Source organism: Diadema setosum, chromosome 1 (genome assembly GCF_964275005.1).
Source record: "Diadema setosum chromosome 1, eeDiaSeto1, whole genome shotgun sequence".
In the NCBI taxonomy this organism is placed as follows: domain Eukaryota; kingdom Metazoa; phylum Echinodermata; class Echinoidea; order Diadematoida; family Diadematidae; genus Diadema; species Diadema setosum.
The window spans coordinates 26,807,887-26,832,057 of NC_092685.1; the positions used below are offsets into that span (position 1 = coordinate 26,807,887).

Below are 24,171 nucleotides of genomic sequence, written 5' to 3' on the forward strand. Positions count from 1 at the left end.
ACATGCACATACGTGGTATTTGGTTCTCTTGCTCTGCCTGCTTGGCTTTACAGAATACAAAGGAGAAAAGATAATATCTATTTTGGTGGTTATTTCATCATTGTTTTTGGTATTTCCTGTTTTTACAGGCGTGCCAGACTGCGAGACTTGAGTGCAGAGAGGAGGCAAAAATTATCAACTGCTAAGCTGTATGCCCAATTCTGCAGAGATATCGCTGAGGTACAACTCTTTATCCATTCGTTCATTGCGTGCATACATCACTCATTAACAGATTGCAATGTTGTATTGTCGGGGGATGGGGGGCTGGGATGTGCCCTAGGGGTTGGGTTGGTTTAGAGACCCGGGAGTACTCATAAATGAATGAGCGGACTAGTTGATCTGCAGTGATATGTGCGTTTATTACCGTAGTAATAAAACAGAAACAAAAAAGAAACCCTGCAAAGAACAAGCAGAGAAAAAAAACAAACATCATAACACACTTCGTATATGCCATGATTACACCATCAATATGTTAACTTGTTACACAAAACCCACTTGGTTCCAACACAAATCACAAAAGCTTTAAATTGTTTATCTTAGGCCATGTGATATTTACTGCAATTATTAAGACTGTAACTCCAAATGCATAATTCTTGCTCAACGACTGATAATCTATGATCTGATGATAATCTCCATTACGGTTTATAGTTCCACTGCATCATACACCACAACTATTTTATGTTATATTATCAGTATCAAATGCGTATGAACTCCTTCAAATAAATTAAATAATTGACTTATTATATCCAAAACATTATCAACTGCTCTCATTTCCTTAGTAATCTTGCTGAACACAATCCATGCCAAAACTTCCAGTTTACTAAGTTACACATCAAATACTAACATTATGTTATACCAATAATTTGTGTATAAAAACATAAAACAAACTTATTCTCCTCCTATATATGTTAACCTTTATCGATCCATAATGTAATCACCTCATTAATTCAATATAACCTGCACTTGGTTTTTGTATACTGGCATCCACATCATCACTGTCTAGTAAACTTACATGCAACTTGTCAACAACATAACGTATGTACAACATGTTCCAATCTATGAACTTGCATATACATGTATGTGTAAAAGAAAAATGAAACATATTTATACCCAAAGTCAAACGCCACTCGTCTTCCAAACAGGTCACAACAGCTATCAGCCTCGTAAGATAAGCTGTCTCCTCACTGCTGATACACAACGGAAATTATCCTAAATAAAAGAAACGTACATACACCGATGGTCCTTATCATAATGATTTCCAAACCATAGCATTCACATGTACAGCTGTATGTCATCTCATACAAAATTGTAGTAGAATTAAATGGTAGACAAGCAAGTACTGGTATGCTCCCAACCAGATAGTACCTCGACTGGTGACAATTGCACATGATACACATGCCGATACCATGGGCGCGGCCATCTTTGATTCATTGTTTACATGAAAGCGCCCCCTATGTCGAATGTCCGCCATACCCACAATATAACCTAAGATCCAAAATGACGTGCGTTCATGCCAACCTCACATGTTGTTTGGCATTTATCCTCACTAACTTACTCATAATTGTAAAGGTATAACGCATGATACACACTCTAATCATATAAACATGATATCTAAATGAGCCAATAATAATGGTTGTTACAACTTCCATTCATACAAAGCAATATTCACCCACTTTACAAACTCCATCGCACGGTGTAAATTACACAACTCTTCACTCCTACTACTCTGTGCCAAGTGCATGGTTGAGTGCACTGCTGTGTACTCTGTGTGCAGCTAACACACAGGGTCAATGGCTAAGAGGACAATGACTCCATTCACCTCAACTGTTCATCTACTCTATAAAGCTGTAATATACATTCAAATTACTTCTAAACTTCACACAATAAGCATATGCATACAGAAATCATGTACTCAACATAAATATCATTTAGAAAACAAAATACAAGCTTACTTACAGCAGATTTCCTCCAGTGACCTGTGATTGCCTCTCCCCCTCTCTGCAGAGCAAGGTGCAATGCCCCAGACCACCAAAACTGGTTGGCTCAGCACTTTCTGTGACTGATCACTCACAAAAGTATCACTCCTCCTTTCTGTATAAATTATATCCCTGGTTATTATTTTCATATACTGTATAACCTCATCTGTAATTTGCAAGGCACATACTCATTTCTTTCTCTCCTATAGCATCTCAACTTCAACATTGATCAACCAACAGAACTATATTTTAACATGTGCAAGTACACATGCCCCAAAATGGTGAAGTGAAACTAGTTGGGGGATTAGTAGCATGGGATGGCAGCCCCAGAACTCTGTGCTGCCACTAGCCAGTTCTTATCTCTCTCCAAAAACAACAGAGTGTTTGTTTCCCTGTACTGTGGGACTCTGTATTAAACCCTATAGGCACACCAAACCTGTGCAATGTAATACACTTTCTCAACACAAAATTCTGTCCTCTGACATCTTCCCCGCTTGGGGAACATTCGCCTCGATTGTTCCAAAACATACATAATGGTAAAAATAAAAAGCATACAGACACTTTTAAACTATTCGTCCATATACAGTATGGAAAAAAAAAAGGATTCCAGGTCCTGTATGAGGCACAAACGTACAAATACCTCAAGCAAACATAACAATGAATTATTCACTGTCTATATGACCAGGAAGTGAGATGACCTATCTCAACTCCTAAAATTCGTACTTGGAAGCTAAATCACTATTAACTTGACTGATACCATGTAGTCTGACTATGTGTACAAAACGAGAGAAGTGCCTCCCACTTCACAACATGGAAGTAACAGAACATATTCCTCCTTGAAATTTATCACTTTTTCATTTGAAGTGGAAAGTACACTTACTTCTCAGGGGTTGCTACAAGTACTTCTTCCCCGCTTGTTACATGGAACAAGCTTCAACACTCAGTGAGACGGCCTACTGATTGACGACATTGGCCAATGCTCTGGGTTACGGTGCACTCCCTTCGTCGATCTACTTGATCGTCTTGGTACCGGCCTCTCTTCAACCATTCCCGACGGTTCTTCATTATCAGGCAGACCATTATATCTCCATTCCAAGTTCCAATGATCATCATCGTCCTCACTGGAGTCATCTTCAGTGTCGCTGGAGTCATTGTGCTTATGGATGCTGCGACGATTGTCATGGCCGTACTCCTCACCATTTCCATCTGCGCTATCATCACTCGGCAAAGCATCTGGTAAAACATTGCGTAATACGTTCTCTTCTGCACGGGGATCCTGCACAAGTTGTCGACGATTTACCCACTTAGCTTCTCCTCCCATGGCAGGCCTTACTTTGTACACGTCATTCTCCTCATTCTTATCAACAACTACATGAGACATTTCAAAGAACTTGTCTTGTAACTTGTGCCTCCCGGTGAAGGCGTTTCTCTTTCTGAGCACTCGATCTCCAATCTCAAACGGAGCAGCAGAAGTATGTTGGTTATGTCTCCTTTCTTCCTTCTCAGCTGCCTCCTTGAGCCGATCTGACACAATGCGGTTGGCTTTCTCCATGAGTTTCTCCTGCGTCTGAACATAATCCTCATTCCAGTTACTTGTCGAGCGATTCAAAAGGTGATCGATAGGCAACAGCGGCTTCCTGCCAAACATCAGGAAATATGGCGTCTCTCTAGTCACCTTGTGTGGTGTGGAATTGTACACAAAGAGTATGTGCTGCACAAGCTCGGGCCATTTCTTGCGTTCTTTGGGATCGAGAGACCTGATCAGTGCACACAAAGTTTTGTTCAATCTCTCACACTGGCCATTTCCAGCTGGATGATAAGCTGTAGTGTGGGACTTTGCGATTCCATAGAGCTTGCACAGTTCTCTAATGATCTCACCTTCAAACGATCTCCCCTGATCGGAGTGAATCCTGGCTGGTACCCCATAATGTGCAATCCAATGGTCCCTCAACACCCGGGCCACGGTCAAAGCCGACTGATCACGACATGGCACAGCTTGCGCATATTTACTGAAGACGTCAGTGAGCACGAGCACATCTTCGAATCCTCCTTTCCCTCGATCTAACTTCAAAAAGTCAATGGCCAGTATCTCTTGAGGGCGGAAAGCTAGCAGGTGACGTAGAGGAGGTCGCACTGTAGGTGTAGGAGTCTTGGATGAAACGCACCTGAAACATTTCCTTATGTACTCCCTAGTATGCTGACTTATGCCCGGCCAGTAGCATCTCTCTCTCAGCAAACGAAGGGTGCGGTCAACACCTTGATGGCCCCATTTATCGTGTGTCATTTCTAGCATAGTCTCGCGTAGTGCTTCTGGAATGAGTAGCTGCTGAATCGGTCCAGAAATAGGGTCATTTACTTCTCTGTATAGTACACCTCTGTACTCCTTGTAGTTTGCCCACTCCCTCAGCCATCCCCGACTCTGTTGGCTCTCCTGAGTATCCAACTCCTCTCCTGGCCTCCACTTTCTTTCCCACAACCGCCACACTACTCCGAGCGCCTCATCATCCTTTTGCATCGCTGCCAGCTGGTCATGATTGTACGAAGGCAGCACACCTAATCTTGGCTGATCATCTACTTCCCCTCGACATACTTGCACGGCCGTCGGACACCGCGATTGTAACTCATCTCTGGGTAGTGCCGAGGAGCTGGTCGCCTCATCCACCATCGTCGCTACCATTTCGCTTGACATGTCGTCTGGTCGCCTGCTGAGGGCATCCGCGCATTTGTTACTCTTGCCTGTCCTGTACTTTATGTCGATGTCAAAAGGTGCTAGCTGAGCAGCCCACCTGAGCTCCGTAGCTCCCAACTTGGCTGTGGATAAATGAGCTAAGGGGTTGTTATCTGTCAGAACTACGCAATGGGCACCCATGAGATACGGTCCAAACTTCTCTGTTACAGCCCATTTAAGGGCTAACAGCTCAATCTTGAAGCTGCTTATGTCAGTGTAATTCTTCTCTGCGCCACGAAGACATCTGCTAGCGTAGGCTATAGGGTGAAGTTGTCCATCATCCCCCTTCTGAAGCAGACAGGCTCCTAACCCTTGCATGGAAGCGTCCACCTCAAGTACAAAGTCCTGATCAAACTTGGGATAGGCCAGTACGGGCGCCTCGGTCAGCAATGACTTCAACTCTACAAAAGCATCTTCTTGTTCCTTGCCCCAGTGAAATGCTGCTTTGTTTCCTTTCCCCTTCAGGGCAACTTGATGCAAGGGACCGGCGATCTGCGAAAAACCTCGGATAAAGCGCCGATAGTATGAAGCCAATCCGAGGAACGAGCTGACTTCTCTCCCATTCTGTGGTCGTGGCCAGGCCTTGACTTTTTCTACTTTCCCAGGGTCCACCTGTATTCCGCTACTGGAAACTACATGTCCCAAGTACTCCACTTGTTGACGGAAGAAGTGACATTTCTTCCCCTTCACTTTCAGCCCATTTGCCGCCAGCCTAGATAGGACTATATCCAACCTCTGAATATGCTCCTCAACCGTGGGGGAAAATACAAGAATGTCATCCAAGTATAGAATGAGCTGACTCAAATTCAAATCACCCAGGATATATTCCATCGTACGCTGAAATGTGCTGGGACTGTTCGTCAATCCTTGTGGCATTCGAGTGAACTCGTACAGCCCCCAGGGAACTCGAAACGCCGTCTTATCTACTGATGCTGGGTCCATCACCACCTGAAAATATCCGTGAGCAAGATCCATTGTTGAGAAGTATCTCGCCTCTCTCAGAGCCTCCAACGTCTCCTCAATACGGGGCAAGGGAAACGAATCTTTTACCGTACGCTCATTGACTTTCCTGTAATCTATGCACAGTCTAACTGACCCATCCTTCTTCTTAACGAGTACAACAGGACTTGCATAGGGACTCTTGGATGGACGAATAATTCCTTGCTCGAGCATCTCCTGGAGCATCTTCTTGACTTCAGACATTAGAGCGGGAGGTATGCGTCTGTATGGGAGTCGGATTGCAGGCCCATCCCTCATCCGTATCTCATGTGGTACGACATTGCACTCTCCCAGATCAAATGTTCCAGCTGAAAACACCGCAGCATGTTTGTCAAGCAGCTTGGCAACCTTCGCTTCTGTCTCCTTTGATAGCCCCTCCAACTTCACGCCAGGGGGTAGTTCCATCACATCAACCGCTATTTCGGTAGCATCCTCACGTACGGCAGCACTACAATTGGCATCCTCTTGCACCACATCACAGAGTGACACCACGATGTTTTCATCTTGCACCCCGAGCACGACTTCCGGCTTCATTATTCCCACTGATGCCTCAGCTACTGTGGTGTTTCGCATGATTTTAACTTCTTCGCCAGTTTCATTCGCCAGCAGTACATCCAGAGGGGAGCCAGACTCTAGTCGATGTAGTCCCTCATAAGCTTTCACATCTGCTTTGGCCATATTTGACGAAGGATGCACCACCACATCACTGGGAAGCATGCTCCTATCCTCCGCACTCCAGTTGCAGATAACGCGCCTCACTGTGAAGGGAGGAAGAACTTCGTCACTCACCGGATGAATCTTGATGGAGCTCACATGAATGTCAGGACTCCTTGCTTCTTCAACTGGATTACCCACTGCAGTCTTCATATCACCGAAGATGGACGGGTCAGTGATGTGTCTCAGGATATTGCAGCCCAGCAGGATTGGGTACTTGGTATGCTTCACTGCACACGCCTGGTCTGCAACTACCAGAAAGCTTCCCATGAGCTCTCGTCCTTTAATCTCCACAGGCACCTCTACGTATCCCTGGACTGGTATCTCGATACCTCCAACTCCTACGACATTCAAAAAGAGCCCTGCCGTATCCTGCAGCTCCCCGAGCTTACTCTTTAGCTCCTCATGATAGAGTGAAGCAGGAATAATGGATGCCTCGGCACCTGTATCGACGACACATCCCACTTGCACACCTCCAATTGATATCATACAGCATGGACTTTTCGCAACTAAGCGATCCACCAAATCAGGTTGGGAAGAAGCCTCACCACCTAATACACCCCCTCGGTTGGCTCCTGGATGCAATGGCGTATCAGGTGCACTGGCAGATGCTTCTGGCATGGAGTTGGCTTCCTGCTTCTTCGTTGGGCAGTCCTTGCTTGCATGCCCCTCCTTCATACAATGAAAACACACAATCTCCTTTGTGCATTCCTGCTTTGTGTGTCCTTTCTGCAGGCAGTTATAACACTTCAGCTTGTCTCTCCCTTTCTTGGATTGCGCTCTTGGAGGATTGGTCTGCGCTTGTACGAGTGCTTGCACACTCTTTGCGAGTTGAGCGACATCCTTCTTTAGATCGGATAGCTCACCCTGCAAGTCAGGCCCATTTCTTCCCTGGTGTTGTGTGGTGGGACTGACATCCACTCGCTCCGTGAAAATCTCATTAACTCGGGGCTTCCTCACTGGCTCCTGATCCCGAAAGAAGCTCAGCACCTCTTCACGCATTTCAAGAAATGTCTTCTCTTTCGCAGCCATCTCAATCCTTCTTAGTTCACGCTGGACCCATTTTTCTTTCGCTCCTCTGACGAATCTCTCTTTGAGTGAACCATCCCGCAAACGCTCCAATGCTTTCCTGTCATCCTCTGCCGGTGCCGCCTTCACCATACGGTCGTACATCCGCATAAGCACACGGCTGTAGTCCGCGAGTGTTTCACCTTCCAGCTGGTCTCGGTTGTGAAAAGTTTGGCTGAGAGAAGGGACAGACTCCACCGGCGCGAAGAGAGACTTCAAGACGTCGATTATTTTCTCGCTGTCTTTCCGCACATCATCCTTCCTGCACAAGACTTCTTCTTTAGCCACTCCAGCTAAATTATCTAACAGTGCTTGGGCCTTGGCTTCTCCTGTAAGATTATAGTGTCTAGCATAACTAGAAAACTCATCCAACCACTCTTGGAGTGATAGCTCTCCTCGTGAAGGGCCTCGAAACTTGCTGATTTTTACCGGGGGTGGAGCTCGTTGCACATTCAATCCCTGTAAAGCATCAGTGAGCGCTGCAATCATTTGAGTGACGGATTCTGCCATCGCTGTAACAAAAGGCTCACAGTGGGAAAGAAAACAAGTACAAACACAATAAAATCTCAGTACACAATTACTGACAATTACTTCACTACGTAAGTAACTCTACACCACTCTGACATCCAGCCTTGATGTCTACTCGGTAGAACCACGTCCAGTCCTGATCGGTCTCAGTCTATGATGCCACGCAGTCAGCATTCCATCAGCACCGCCAACCAGCCTGGTTCCGTCTGGTGTTCGATGATCACGTCCTCGTCCTGATCAGTCGAGCGTCTCGTCCAGACCTGATGCTGTCTCGCCATCAGTCGTGCACCCAGATCCAATCAGTCTGAGGTCCAGTCCTCTCAGCTACGACGATGGGGTTTCTATCACTGCTCCACGTCAACAATCCTGTCCGTGACGCCACTTGTCGGGGGATGGGGGGCTGGGATGTGCCCTAGGGGTTGGGTTGGTTTAGAGACCCGGGAGTACTCATAAATGAATGAGCGGACTAGTTGATCTGCAGTGATATGTGCGTTTATTACCGTAGTAATAAAACAGAAACAAAAAAGAAACCCTGCAAAGAACAAGCAGAGAAAAAAAACAAACATCATAACACACTTCGTATATGCCATGATTACACCATCAATATGTTAACTTGTTACACAAAACCCACTTGGTTCCAACACAAATCACAAAAGCTTTAAATTGTTTATCTTAGGCCATGTGATATTTACTGCAATTATTAAGACTGTAACTCCAAATGCATAATTCTTGCTCAACGACTGATAATCTATGATCTGATGATAATCTCCATTACGGTTTATAGTTCCACTGCATCATACACCACAACTATTTTATGTTATATTATCAGTATCAAATGCGTATGAACTCCTTCAAATAAATTAAATAATTGACTTATTATATCCAAAACATTATCAACTGCTCTCATTTCCTTAGTAATCTTGCTGAACACAATCCATGCCAAAACTTCCAGTTTACTAAGTTACACATCAAATACTAACATTATGTTATACCAATAATTTGTGTATAAAAACATAAAACAAACTTATTCTCCTCCTATATATGTTAACCTTTATCGATCCATAATGTAATCACCTCATTAATTCAATATAACCTGCACTTGGTTTTTGTATACTGGCATCCACATCATCACTGTCTAGTAAACTTACATGCAACTTGTCAACAACATAACGTATGTACAACATGTTCCAATCTATGAACTTGCATATACATGTATGTGTAAAAGAAAAATGAAACATATTTATACCCAAAGTCAAACGCCACTCGTCTTCCAAACAGGTCACAACAGCTATCAGCCTCGTAAGATAAGCTGTCTCCTCACTGCTGATACACAACGGAAATTATCCTAAATAAAAGAAACGTACATACACCGATGGTCCTTATCATAATGATTTCCAAACCATAGCATTCACATGTACAGCTGTATGTCATCTCATACAAAATTGTAGTAGAATTAAATGGTAGACAAGCAAGTACTGGTATGCTCCCAACCAGATAGTACCTCGACTGGTGACAATTGCACATGATACACATGCCGATACCATGGGCGCGGCCATCTTTGATTCATTGTTTACATGAAAGCGCCCCCTATGTCGAATGTCCGCCATACCCACAATATAACCTAAGATCCAAAATGACGTGCGTTCATGCCAACCTCACATGTTGTTTGGCATTTATCCTCACTAACTTACTCATAATTGTAAAGGTATAACGCATGATACACACTCTAATCATATAAACATGATATCTAAATGAGCCAATAATAATGGTTGTTACAACTTCCATTCATACAAAGCAATATTCACCCACTTTACAAACTCCATCGCACGGTGTAAATTACACAACTCTTCACTCCTACTACTCTGTGCCAAGTGCATGGTTGAGTGCACTGCTGTGTACTCTGTGTGCAGCTAACACACAGGGTCAATGGCTAAGAGGACAATGACTCCATTCACCTCAACTGTTCATCTACTCTATAAAGCTGTAATATACATTCAAATTACTTCTAAACTTCACACAATAAGCATATGCATACAGAAATCATGTACTCAACATAAATATCATTTAGAAAACAAAATACAAGCTTACTTACAGCAGATTTCCTCCAGTGACCTGTGATTGCCTCTCCCCCTCTCTGCAGAGCAAGGTGCAATGCCCCAGACCACCAAAACTGGTTGGCTCAGCACTTTCTGTGACTGATCACTCACAAAAGTATCACTCCTCCTTTCTGTATAAATTATATCCCTGGTTATTATTTTCATATACTGTATAACCTCATCTGTAATTTGCAAGGCACATACTCATTTCTTTCTCTCCTATAGCATCTCAACTTCAACATTGATCAACCAACAGAACTATATTTTAACATGTGCAAGTACACATGCCCCAAAATGGTGAAGTGAAACTAGTTGGGGGATTAGTAGCATGGGATGGCAGCCCCAGAACTCTGTGCTGCCACTAGCCAGTTCTTATCTCTCTCCAAAAACAACAGAGTGTTTGTTTCCCTGTACTGTGGGACTCTGTATTAAACCCTATAGGCACACCAAACCTGTGCAATGTAATACACTTTCTCAACACAAAATTCTGTCCTCTGACATCATCATGTGGTGTAGTTTCTTAAAAATGGAAGGTAATAAATGATAACTGTAATAATTAATGCAAAATTTATGTAATGACTATACGTTACAATATAAAAATGCTTAGGTTTGCTGGACAGATAGTCTAATTTTGTCTGCTTTAAATATGTCTCCACATCTTTACAAGAGTAATTGAATTACTTTCTATATAGCGTGTGGTTTTGATGTACTAAAGAGCAAGAGTGTTTTCTCACTATCTATGCATTATTGATGCATTGAATCACATGTCAGTGGGATCTCCTTTGCATGAAGCATGAAATATTTTGTATCCCCAGCACATTAATTCAAGAAAGTATTGTTTTCCCGTTTCACAAAAAAGGTATTTTCAGTAGCTCTTCTGATTTAGGTAAGACAGTAAAAATCTTCTGAAATGAGATTTCACTGGAATATCCTCCTCCAGAAAAGAATAGGGGTGTTGCTATCATGGCTGATTCTATACCATGTTCTGACACATCCACTAATTGCAGGCCCAGGCTTGGATTGGTGAGAAGTGGAAGACATTTGGTGATGACTCCTTGGACGCTATCACCAACCTTAAGGAGAAGATGAAGAAGCTGCAGAAGCACCAAGCCTTTGAGGCAGAGATCAAGGCCAATGAGAAGCTTATTTCAGATGTCAAAAAGGTACAGTGTGTTTCCGTTGGTGTAGGGAAAGTTTAAAATCCTGTCCCTGATCAAATGGGAGCCCTTCATATAGGTCCCTTCCCATTTGTTGTTTTGTTTTGTTTTGTTTGAAATCTCCAGGGACCATAACTTGTAAGCACTGCTTAGACAAGTTGGTTTGTTTTTGTATGAGGGCTGCAAAGCTTATTAAAAATTGGAAGATTGAAAGTGCACTGTGTATCTTGCCTTATAACAAGAGTTTGTCATGATAAAGGTATCAACTCTGTCCTTAATGTAGCATATTGTCAGGATATGTGACTATTTAGATAAATGTATGTTTGTATGTATGTATGTATATGTACACCTATATAAGATATATATATCTGCCTATTTATATTCTTTCATATTGATAAGGAGTTGAACATGAATGCACAACAGTGCAACATGCAGTTTTTGACTGAATTGTTCATAATTTTGTACTCTTTGAAGGAGGGTGAATCCCTTGTGAAACAGAACCACCCAGACTCGACCAACATCAAGCAGAGGATGTCCGAGATGATGACCTCTTGGAGCGACCTCTGTCAGGCGTCCGCCAGACGAGGGCAGCATCTGGAGGAAGTGCGGGATCTCCTGGAGTTCAACCAGAGGGCGGAGAAAGTGGAAAAATGGATCAGGGAGAAGGCTAGTGTTTATTTGCTTTTTGTGTATGCCATGGTTTTTTGTACAGATGTGTTCCATTACCTCAAATCAGATCATCCTGCATGTGGGACCATATTCAGCAAAGCTTGAGGGTAGCTAGAGCAGTTGCCCCCTAGCTCTCTCCGAAAATTTTCACACTTTGCTGTATCTATGATACAATTACTGTACACATCTTCAAATTGATTGCAAGTTAGACATGATGTCATCTTGAATAAAAATATTTCAAATAAAGAATATGAAATTGTAAAAACATTTTGAGAACATAGGCCTACAAGGAATGAGAAAGTGCTTTGCCCCCCCCCCCTTACAAAACTCTCCCTGTTTTTCATACAGCCTTGCCTCAGTGTTAGTGGAGTATAAGAGATCACATAGATTTGTGACTGGTCACCTGTACTTAACTGTCTTTGTTGCCTTTTCTCTTCTATCATTATACACAGGAGGTGATGGTGTCAGCTCACGATGTGGGGACCGACTACGAGCATTGCACAGAACTGATGAAAAAACTGAATGACATTGGCTCTGTAAGTTTTATCAGTACCAGAGCCGAGACAGAGGGTCAGATGTCTCTGTGCAGCGTTTTGTAATGCAGCTCTCAGGGGGTTATACAGTTATGTCATATTGATTATCAAAGGCCAGTCACTGGATTTTCATGGATAGCGTGTCTAAAGTGCTGTCGATGTTGGCCTCCCAGACCACTGATAGTCTATGGTGCAGTGTGTAAATATCTTTATTTTAACAAGTTCATCATTTTTGTACAGGTTTGTTCGAGGGATATGAAACAAACATATCATGCACTGTTTTGAGCCCCTAGTGAAATTATGGATTTCTCTGTGACAGACTTAGTATTTTCTTCAGGGCTGCCACGTCAGAATCAATAATTTGCAAATAGAGCCTTTCAGTGCGTGTTACATTTGTTTAATATACGCTACGGTTTTCGTTCTAAGTCCCTCTATATTTTCATCGTTTGTTCATTTGTAATGATCATGTTCCCAAGTTTAAAATATGTAGCGATGTGATGTGAGAATTCAACAAATCTGTTGCATCGTGGATTTTTATGTGTTTTCACTATTAATCACATGCTCTCCTTTCTCTATCCTCTGTACAGGATCTGTCTGTAGATGACTCATTTGTGACTGCTCTATGTAAGATGGGAGACAAACTGATCAGAGAAGGAAGCCCTGAACAGAAGACTAACATCGAGAAGAGAGCCAGAGATGTTAAAGCAAGGTATGTCATTCACAGTTAGCAGTTTCACTAGGAAAACTTAGTTTATCCTTTTTATTTCTTCCTACTATTGTTTACATATCAAATGTATCAGGGCTCATTCCCCAGGTCATGACACAATTCACTACCCAATGAAAATTCAAAATCAAGAACACAACAATGAAATTTGGAATTTGAACACTCAAATTGCCGTGCCATGAATACAACTAGTTTTTGTATTTATTAGTATTGTATTCTTTATTTAATACTGGCATAACAAACTGATCTGTGAACTGGACAGTAATTGAACAAGTGAAGGCTGAAATTGGTGATTTAACTAATGCATGGACTTTGCAGTGTCTTGTATGTCTTGGAGCCCCTAATTCTTTTCTTAAAATCTCTCACTATTGAGGAGGAGGAGGAGGATAGGGGTGAGATGGATGTGTTCCATCGTTGTTTACAATCTTCACTTTGATTCTTGTCATAACCACAGCTGGCAGAACCTGCAATCCGGCCTGTCAAAGTACCAGAAAGAACTGGCCGATGCAGCTGAGATCCACGCCTTCAACAGAGATGTTGATGACATCAAGGAGAGGATGAGCGAAAAGGTAGACAAACAAAACAGACTAAAACAAACCCTTGACTCACCAAGCTCAGACAATTGACTGCCATCCATTTCCGTGTGACATGATCAGTATTGATTGACAGCATGTATCCATTGATGCAGTACTCGATCTTGTGCTTTGCACAGAATTCGAAAAGATGTCACTGCTATGATACTGTGATATTGTCATTTTAGAAGCTGAGAGATTTTGGTCTTGATACAGAGTGACTCTTGTTGGCACATGTATGCAACTTTATCTATCCCACTCACACTGAATTAAACTGGGATTGATATTGTTTTTGAAATTGTTTTTGAAATTAAAATTGAATATCAATCAAGTCATTCATTTCCCATGTACAAAAATCTTGGTGAAGTGAATTATGAATTTTTTCCCCTCTGTATATTGTACATCTAATATCAGTAATTTTAGTGTAAGTTCTGTTGGTGTTCAGATGAATCTGTGATTCTCCTGGTAACATTCAATCTCATTTTATCTATGTCTTAACAATTGAGACACAATTTGGGTTTGTGTGCAAGTCATGATGGAGGAGTGAATGACGTAATGATTGAATGATTAGATGAAAGAATGTATGAGTGAAGTAATAAGGAGTGAAAGATGAAAGTGGGATATATAGTCAATAAAAGAGATGGAAAGAGTCAAATTTGATTAACCTGTTGAAGACGAGTCCCGAGTATACTGGGGCAAGCGTCAATGGCAAATGTGTGTTGTAGCAAAATCGGCCCATCCTCAACAGGTTAACAGACTTTTCTGTCATTTTCCACAATTTTTTTTTTTTTTTTTTGACAGAGGAACGCCATGGACAGTGAGGAGCTGGGTAAAGACGTCAGTTCTGTGGAGTCTCTGCTCAGACGGCACGGAGAGTTGGTCCGAGACACAACGGCCGTCGAGACCAGGCTGGAGGCGAGTGTCTGGAGAATTTGAAGACACTTATTTTGTGATCAATTTTAGACACAGACACACAAACAAATATTAAGATGACCTAATTATGACCAGACTGAGTCGAATTATTGGTAGAGAAGATCAATGTACAACTCTGCACTGCCAAAGACTAAAAATTAAAGCTTGTACATGTAGGTTGCTTAGCACATATTATATTTTGGATCAATAATTTATCTTCTTGTAATTGGTTGAGAGAGCTTCACATGATTATAGGTATTTTCAACTATGTGAGAATGCCGGCATGTTTGACACTCCATGGTGTACTATTTGTATGAAGTCACTTTTATGAAGACATTTTCCAAATATTTGTAAGTGATGTCACAAGCAATTGTGACATCACAATGCAATTCTGACATCGCACACTTTGTACCGTCACTCTATGAATCTTTCCTTCTCATTACAGGGGCTGAAGAGTGAAGCCGAAGCTCTGGGGAAGAAGCAGCCCTCCAAGAGAGCCGCTATCCTGGCAACCGAGAAACAGGCCACCGAACAGTGGGAGGCTCTCTGTCAGCTCAGCCATCATCGGCAGGAGAAACTCAATGACTCCCTCAACCTGCAGAGGTTCTATAGGGACTACAGGGAGATGGTTGGTTACATATTCACTTTCAGCTTCTCTGTTCAGTGTTTTAAAAAAATGCTCTACATCAACACCATATTCCAATTGTATGATTTCATTCAGTTGTAGAGGTTATTATGAAGCTATGTTCTTAAAATCTGTGCATTTATTTTTAACTACTCCAGATAATTCCATGGGCTAAATTTTGGTGATTGTAAATCATGAAGCAATATACGTCATGTCTTTGATATTCATATGCACATAAGGACTTGCTAGAGTAGCTTCAAAACCAGCATTTATCTGAGACACATATGGGCATTCATCAATGGACAATAGTTCTCTCTCTTGCAGCCTGATTGCTGAAAGAGATTTGATTGTTAACAGTAGCCATATTTTCCTTTCACGAATGAACACAGATGTAGAGAGCAATATTCATTTTCTTTGTGCACCAGGCAAACAGTATGATCATGTTAATTCTGTATTTTGTGTTGCGTTCAGTCAGTTTAATCAATTCAGTCTTTCTCACCTACAATGTAGATGTCCTGGACAGGTCAAGTTATGACCCAGATGACCACCGGAGAGTTGGCTAAGACTTTGACTGAGGCCGAGAGCCTTTGTGAGTTGCACAAAGAAAGAAAGGTATGAACTCTATGCTGGCACTTGTTGAGTATATTGTAAAAAATCTTATCCTCCCAACTTTTATTTACATTCTCACAAGATAAGATGAAGACTCTTTGTGAACTGATGTAAAGGGAAATATGACTAAAGAGGCAAAATCCCATTACAGTCTGATACAGTCTATATCATATCTTCTTGCTGAAAGTTCTAGAAATGCTTTTTATCCTTTTCAGAGTTTATTGAAAATGGTATCAGAATGAGTTTGAGAGAGATTGATACTTCAACAAAACATCTCATCTCCAGATATTAGAGATGTGTTATAAGTCTAAGGTATATCTCCCATTTTCCAATATCTCTCATTTTCCTATTCTGGAATCTTGATATGTATGCTTGAATTTAGTCGAACAAGAATATCTGTAGCACTGTATAACAGCTAAACAAGCATTTAACATAGAGAATAGTGCAATCATGACATTGAGGCGTTAATGACAATTATAAACCATTGAAATGCTTTACTAGTCTGTAAGAACTGCTAATGAGAAACATAAAACATGGCCTGTTTGAACATGTGATCTTTAGACTTGTGTGTAGCTGCATGCAAAGTGTCTCATCAATAAGTTGGTCTTGACATGACATTCGTTGCTGAAATGGGTGTAAAATTGTCTCCACGCCCGCCGGCATGCTATCTGCATCTTCTATAGGCGGAGATAGACGGCCGCAGCACCAAGTTTGACTCGCTGCAGGAGACAGGGATGGAGCTGATCCGCCAGGGCCACTACGCCTCCGGTGACATCCAGCAGAGCCTGGAACAGCTGGAAGAGAGTCGGATCCAGGTGGATGCCGGGTGGGAGGAGCGCAAGAACGTCCTGGCCCAGTGCCTGGACCTACAGGTCTTCAGTGAGTACATGGAGCAGGCAGAGAGCTGGCTGACCTCAAAGGAAGCCTTCCTCTCCCAGGAGGACACTGGGGTGAGTGTTCTTGACCTTGACCCTTACTTTGCTATGTTTGCCACTTGGCGTGCACACTGGAGCTCTCTCTTCACTGATTGGCACATATGTCTGAAATCTGAAAAATTGAGGAGTTTGATTGCAAAATGATCTTAGCAGCATTTTCAAGAATTCTAAACTAAGTCCATGATCAGATAAAGCAAAATGCAACCTTTAATGTGATACCTTGCTTGCAACATAACGAAGAATATTCTTGAAGTTATGATTAGAAATATCCCATATTTCCGTAGTGTTTCCTCTGTTTTTTTATCAGCTTTAAGTGCAAATATCTCAACTGGAATGGAGTTATCTTGTTTTATGATAAAAGTCTTAAATTATCTGTGAAAAGATAGTACTTGATTCCCCTCTAATCCCTACTGTGACGTCACCATGGCCTTGTGGTTGGACTGAGGCACATTGCTACACCGGAGTAGGATTTTTTATCTGTGACTAGGACAAGTTTTGACGCAACAACGAATGCCGATGAAAATGCTTTGGCAGGTTAAGCAAAGTGCCTAGGCGTATAAATGGTTAACAAGGCTCTGGCTTTTATCCCCCTTTGAAGAGTCAATAATACTCTCAGTGTACATTCATTCATATCCATATGCGTAGGCACAGTACATGGAGGTACCTTGTACATCTTGCGTGATTGGTATTTGGAAATTATGCTTGGATTCTTTCCTCTCTTTTTTACTCCCAAACAAACACAGGATTCTCTGACCACAGTGGATTCCCTAGCCAGGAAGCACGAGGGATTCGAGAAGACATTGGAAACTCAGGTGGAGAAGATCACAGAGCTCCAGACTTTTGCCTCCCAGCTCGTCTCTGGAGGACACTACAACTCAGACGAGGTGCAGGCAAAGTGCCAGAACATCGTAGACAGGTAAACCTCAATGAATTCTCTGTGTCCCTCTTTCTGTCTATCATATATTACCCCAAAACAGAGGCCTCCACTCCTAGTCACTTTTGATTTTAATGTCAGCCCAATTAATCCTCCCCTCCCCCCCCCCCAAAAAAAAAAGAAAAAAAAAAAGATCACAAACAACAAACAAACAAACAAATTATGTACCTGTCACAGATGTTACCATTTCACACTTGGTATTTCTTGATCGATGAAAATTTGGGATGTACATGTAAGAGTCAAGAGGAGGCAAAGGATGATATTGCTCTTTCAAAGCTTTGCCAAATTATTTATTTATTGTGTCACACAAGAAACTTTTTCTCTGCATGCTGTATTGTTTATCATATCATAAAAAAGATCAATAATGCAATACACAGTGGAATTTGGTGATTATGCAGTTGCAAAATAATATGCACATGCAGTAAATATGTGCCTGCATGCAGCCGTGGACAGGTGGTATGTTTGATCCTCACATTGCTGAAAATGTTGTCACAGATTTCACCATCATACTCCGTGACATTTTCAGCTGCTGGAGGTGCTAAAGAAATGTACAGAAAATTTATTTATGGTGTAGTTTTCATCAGGCATACCCAATCAGTACGTATTAGACATTGAAAATCTGTGAAAGGTCACCAGATCTACTGCGAGGAGAGCTCAGCCATGACTTCTAAATACACTTTACGTTTCACAGGGTTTTGATTTTCTGGAATTTCACAATGAGGGTGTTATTCCTGAATTTAACAATATGCGAAAATACTAACTCCGATCCTGACATGAATGCATACCCGTACAAAGTACACTGTACATGAACAAGATGCATGATAATACAGTTTATTAGGCCTAATTCTTGGCGTTTGTGCTGTGTGAATGCATGCATGTGCTTCCCAATTTCTCTGTCCATTGCTGTACTCCGTGATCGTGAATTTAACGACCTGTGAAATTGCCGGTAAGTCCCTATTTGCAAAAAAGTAGACTTCCCGAATATATAGTGTACAGTGTACAGTTACGTAGCATGTAACTCATTCCTGCTGGTGCTCTTTCTTCATTTTGCTCCACCAAAATTGAAGGCGAGACAAGCTTTGGACTGAGACGGAAAGCAGGAGGCGTCGGCTGGCGGAGTCCCGCGAGATGCACCAATTCCTCCAGGACATCTACGAGGTGGGTTCCTGGATCGGCGAGAAGACCCAGGTGGCCTCGGACGAGTCCTTCAGGGACCAGAGCAATCTGACCCACAAGCTGCAGAAGCACCAGGCCTTCGAGGCAGAGCTGGTCTCCAACCGAGGCAGGGTGGATGCCTGCAAACAGGTAGGGATGGATTGAAGGACAGATTTATGATGGCGATGACTCCGTGATACTAAAACAGATTTTACTAGATGAGACACTGGATCAAAGGACAGATTTTTTATGTTGATGACATTGTGATGCCAAAACAGATTTTAGAAGATGCGACACTATCGATATGTCCTGAAGTTTTTCTTTCACTCAAGGTTGTATCTTTTAAGCAAACTATTAGCAGTTCATTTGACATGACATCCAAAGAGAATGGAGATTTATTATTAACTGAGCTGAGTGTGTATTCATATACCCAAGTTTCTTGAGGCAGAGATATATCACCTTTTCATTGCAGTGAGAAGTGAAAATATGAACAGGCACAATAATGTGAACATTGTTGTAGGTAGATATATGAATCAGTGTGCAAAAAAAAAAAAAAATGAATTCAAGTTAACAAGGTATATTCTTTATGATGAAGGACATAGACAATAGTTTACCATGAAAATTAACTGTTGACTTGGTATTGTTAGTAATTGAATGGCTAATATGGGATACCTATCACATGTCTATTTTTTGGTTTTGATGGATGCTAGCTTACTTCAAACACAAACAAGCAGGAGAAGTTTGTTTTGCAAACATTGAGTGTATGGCTGTTTTGTTTTTCTATAAATAAACTTTCATGTATAGGTAGTTCTAGACCATCTGGAAAACTGTGTGTTGATACAAATGAACAGAAACTGTTTCTATAATGTACTTGATCTTTGATACAGTGTGTGGGAAATGTAGATAACATGATACGTATTAAATGGTCTATACATAAATACGAGTGGGTGGTTCATCATTTTGCAATCATGTGACCAATGTGGAGAGGGTCAAAATTATTCTATTGTAAGCCATGATGTAACATCAGTAATAATATAAGTCAAAATTTGACTGGCTACCAATGTGACACGTAGTATGCAGCTTTACCACCATGCAAACTTGTGCAACTCCACAATGAATGTGCAGCTTTGCAACCATCCAAACTGGTGTGATTCCACGCTACAATGAAATAGTATATATTTTTGTAAACAGGCCATATAGAACATCAGATATTGCCATGATGTCTATTACTTTGTAATCTAATGCTTGACAGTCCCTGGGAGTGATATTTTCCCCTAGAGTCACTATTTTCCTTCAGAACTGTGCACTTTGGGAAATGATAATCTCTTGGTGAAAATATAACTCCAGCTGCGATGTAAAATGTTATCGTACATCTCTAAAAAGGCAATATTTATGAAATAATGTATGTCTGACAGCAAGGGGAGGCCATGATTGAGCAGGAGCACCATGCCTCGGACGAGATCAGGGAGAAACTTGGTGAGCTGGAGCAGAGGTGGCAGTACCTCATGGACCGGTGTGCCTGGAAGCAGGACCATCTCCAGCAAGCATACAAGGTGAATGATGAGGGCCCTATCAGATTAGATAGAGAGGGGTCACCGGAAATGATTGCTTACTAAAAGAGAGAGAGAGAAGAAAGAAAGGAGAGAGTGGGGGTGTGAGGAGTTAGATGATGAATGTTAAAACCTTTGTCAGCAAGCCTACAAGGTGAATGAGGACCCTATCACATTAGAGGGAGAGGGGTTGATAGAGATGACTGCTCAATAAAAGAGAGGGAAAAAAAAAATAAAGGGATGTCAGGAGTTCAATGACCTTTAAAGTTAAGAACTTCATCAGCAAGCTTACAAGGTAAGTGAGGACCCTAGCGGAATGGAGGGAAAGGGGTCACCAGAAATCATCACTAACTAAAAGAGAGGGAAGAAAGGAAAGAGGAAGGGGAGTTTAGATTAAATTTTTAAAGTTAAGAACTTCAAGGCAAATGAGGTCCCTATCAGATTGGAGGGAGAAGGGTCACCAGAAATGATTGCTTACTAAAAGATAGGGTAGAAAGGAAGGAGGGCGTGGGGGAGTGAGGAGTTAAATGACCTTTTAAGTTATAACCATCTCTCCTACATCTCTATTATGGCTCTCTTTTCAGCTGTCCTTTTGTGAACCCTCCAAATCATGACCCCCTATTCACTGCTACTTACTTGTACTTCCAGTCATTTAAGGTTCTGTTTCAGGTGATCTAGCAATGTGTTGCATACATTGCACACATTGGTAGCCAACTTCCTCTTTTTATAAAATATATATCGTCATTAGGGTGACAAGACCTTGTACATGTATTTGCAATTTTTGTGAAAATTGCTTTTTTGGATTAATGGTCAGATAATCAGTTAAGTGATGTCCTGTCCAAATCCTAAATGTCTTAGCCCCAAAATGAAGCCACCACAGGATGTCAAAGGAATGTCTATCCCATTGGATACAGTGCTTTGGCTGCCATGTTTTTTTGCTCTCCTGAACATTTGACATTTTGTAGATATGAAGTCTTGTCGCCCCAGTGACCAGATTTGAACTTGCTTTCCTCTTTTGTGGATGATAAAGAGTCATACCTATGTTTACATTTATTAATTTTATTCATTAATTTTCTCAGGCCCATGTCCTTCAACGCACTCATGACGACATCTGTGACTGGCTGAGTGAGGTTGAGAACCAGCTTCAGTCTATGGACACAGGCAAGGACATGGCCAGCGTCAAACAGCTCCTGAAGAAACAGCAGGTATGATGACATTACTGAGCTAGTCCTAACTCTCCAACTCATCCTTTGTCTTAAGTGACATTTTCATTAATTCAATATTTTGAAAGAGAATTCATGTAAAGACAAATTGTGAAGGTTTTGGCTATATAACTTGAATAATCAATGATTTGAGTTGAGTCAGTTTTTGTTTGGTTGGTTTTGGAATTGCTCTTTTTTTTTTTTTGTTGGATAATATTCAAAGTAGTGATTGTCTATATGTGACACTCCCTAAATTAGCAAAACAGTAGTGGCATCAAACACCATTAGATTTTTAAAAAAGATTTATGTGATTTTAAAAGTACATGTAGTGATTTATATTGTAAAGCACTTGCAAGTTGGCAGCAAGCACCACTTGGTATATTTTTTAGTTAGCTTTTTGTGATAATAGTGAAAATTACAATTGAACAGTATGTGACACTCCCAAATTGGCAAAAAGGCAGTGCCATCAAGCACCACTGTTTTGTATATCTAGGCTTTTTGTGATAATATAAAAAGTGGTGATTGACAGATTATGTCACTTTCAAAATTGGCAAATGGTAGTGGTATCAAGTACCACTAGTGCACATAATTATGTATATTTTGTTTCCGTATGAATTGTTCTGTTGCCAGAGTAATGCGACAATAATCATTTGAAAGTATGAAGAACAACAGAAAGACCATTACCCTGTTGCTTAAAACTGTCTGATATTATTACAATTAATTGTAATTACCATGCCAACACTTCGAGAACCACTCAAAGCTAAGAAATCACTGATGGTTATGATTGATTGCAGAGTAATATGAGCGTGTACTTTGGTTTCTGGATCATGAACAAGCAATTTCTGATATGACATTTGGCTTAATGACAGGCTCTTGAGATGGAGATAGAGGCATATGAGGAGAAAGTGATTGAGATCAAACAGACTGCAGAGACGCTGAAATCAGAGGATAATTTCCTGGCACAAGAGATGATCAGCAAAACTGATGCAACTTATGTGAGGTGAGTGTCAGAGACTCCAACCCCAAGCACCTTCTGATCTGGAGATTCTCCCACCTGAAACCCCTAGCAAACGGGAGACTCCAACTTGCGCACATCATGAGTGCGAAGTCTCTTGTGGTCTAGGGTTCTAGATGCTCTCTCGTGCTATCTAAAGCTTATTTTTCAACGTACAATTAAATTAAGTAAGAAATCACTTAAAGCGGGAGAAATTAAATCTCAAGCGGGAGAACGGGAGATTCTGCAAAAATGGGCTTTCGGCGGGAGATCTCCCGTTGAAAGCTGGAGAGTTGGAGTCTCTGTGAATGTTTGTGTATTCATTTGTTTGGGTCTGTGTCTGAGTCTGTATATGTGTTTGTGTTTGTGTGTGTGTTTATGTTTGTGTTTGTGTTTGTGCTTGTGCTTGTATTTGTGTGCTTTCACGTGTGTTTCAACTTTCACGTCTGTTAGCAAGCCCTCCTATCTGTGTATATATGTGCGTTAAAAGTATGACCATAGTGTTTTGTGTGGTTTTTCCCCGTCTTTCTTTTTTATTGTGAGTGTACGCTATAATTTTGTATGTTCATTGTAACTGTGTATGCAGTTATGCCATTCAATTGTGTACATTTGTGTGATCATGATCACTCAGCACAAAACCCAATAGTTGGTCACAACCATCCATTAGAATCTAAATGTGATATTTCACAAGTCAATAAATCTGACCAGCAATTCCAAAAAAAAAAAAGTTCAAGTATTGTGCATTGAACACAGCATTTTACTTGATATCTACAAGCCATGTTTTGTGGGCATTTGTGTATGGAGTTTAATATGCAGTTGATGCATGGGATCTAACTTTTATAGGCAAGAGCATAAATCTAAATGTAACTGACCTATTGTGTAATTTTCTCCCACAGATACAACGCTGTCACAGAACTGGCAAGGAAACGTCACACTCAACTGGAAGATGCCTTTGCCTTCTACAAATTCCTGAGGGATGTTGATGATGAGTTGTCATGGATACAAGAAAAGATGGCCCTGGCCTCTTCCACTGACTATGGTCAGTCACTCAGTTCTGTCCAGAGCCTCCTCAAACGTCATCAGGTAAGTCTGCACTCATAAAATCCTGAAAATTAAATTTGTATTGTATTTGCTTAAACATGTAACTTTGCAGGTGACGTTTACTTGCATGTTGTGGGTCTGTACATTTTGACTTTCTCCCCGTGCTAGTTTGGGATGCCACAAGTCCGCACATTTAGCAGCAGATGAATCAATATGTGACGAGTCCAGAAAGTGAAGAAAGTGAATATAGTTTGTCTAATCAGTGCTCCCAAGCCAATCTTACACATAGAATGCATAATTATGATTGTGTAGCTATTAGCCCTCACAATTTTGCGAGTTATTGTTGTTGTTGTTTTTTAAAGGAAAGCGGGGGTTAAAGGGATTGTATAGTTCTGGTTGAGACCCAATTTC

The 24,171-nt window shown here is 41.4% G+C and overlaps 1 protein-coding gene across 1 annotated transcript in view; it reads left to right on the forward strand.

Annotated features, from left to right (window-relative positions):
* The window catches only part of LOC140228369 (spectrin beta chain-like), an 81,966-nt gene that overhangs the window by 41,990 nt on the left and 15,805 nt on the right, over nt 1-24,171 (forward strand). The window contains exons 44-59 of the mRNA XM_072308623.1: nt 129-219; nt 11,156-11,311; nt 11,780-11,971; nt 12,427-12,510; nt 13,095-13,216; nt 13,686-13,800; nt 14,605-14,718; nt 15,161-15,343; nt 15,851-15,952; nt 16,633-16,899; nt 17,628-17,800; nt 18,886-19,123; nt 20,389-20,526; nt 21,603-21,728; nt 22,595-22,725; nt 23,616-23,802. Of these exons, the coding sequence (XP_072164724.1) occupies nt 129-219; nt 11,156-11,311; nt 11,780-11,971; nt 12,427-12,510; nt 13,095-13,216; nt 13,686-13,800; nt 14,605-14,718; nt 15,161-15,343; nt 15,851-15,952; nt 16,633-16,899; nt 17,628-17,800; nt 18,886-19,123; nt 20,389-20,526; nt 21,603-21,728; nt 22,595-22,725; nt 23,616-23,802 (2,419 nt within the window). The remainder of the gene's footprint in view (nt 1-128; nt 220-11,155; nt 11,312-11,779; nt 11,972-12,426; nt 12,511-13,094; nt 13,217-13,685; nt 13,801-14,604; nt 14,719-15,160; nt 15,344-15,850; nt 15,953-16,632; nt 16,900-17,627; nt 17,801-18,885; nt 19,124-20,388; nt 20,527-21,602; nt 21,729-22,594; nt 22,726-23,615; nt 23,803-24,171) is intronic.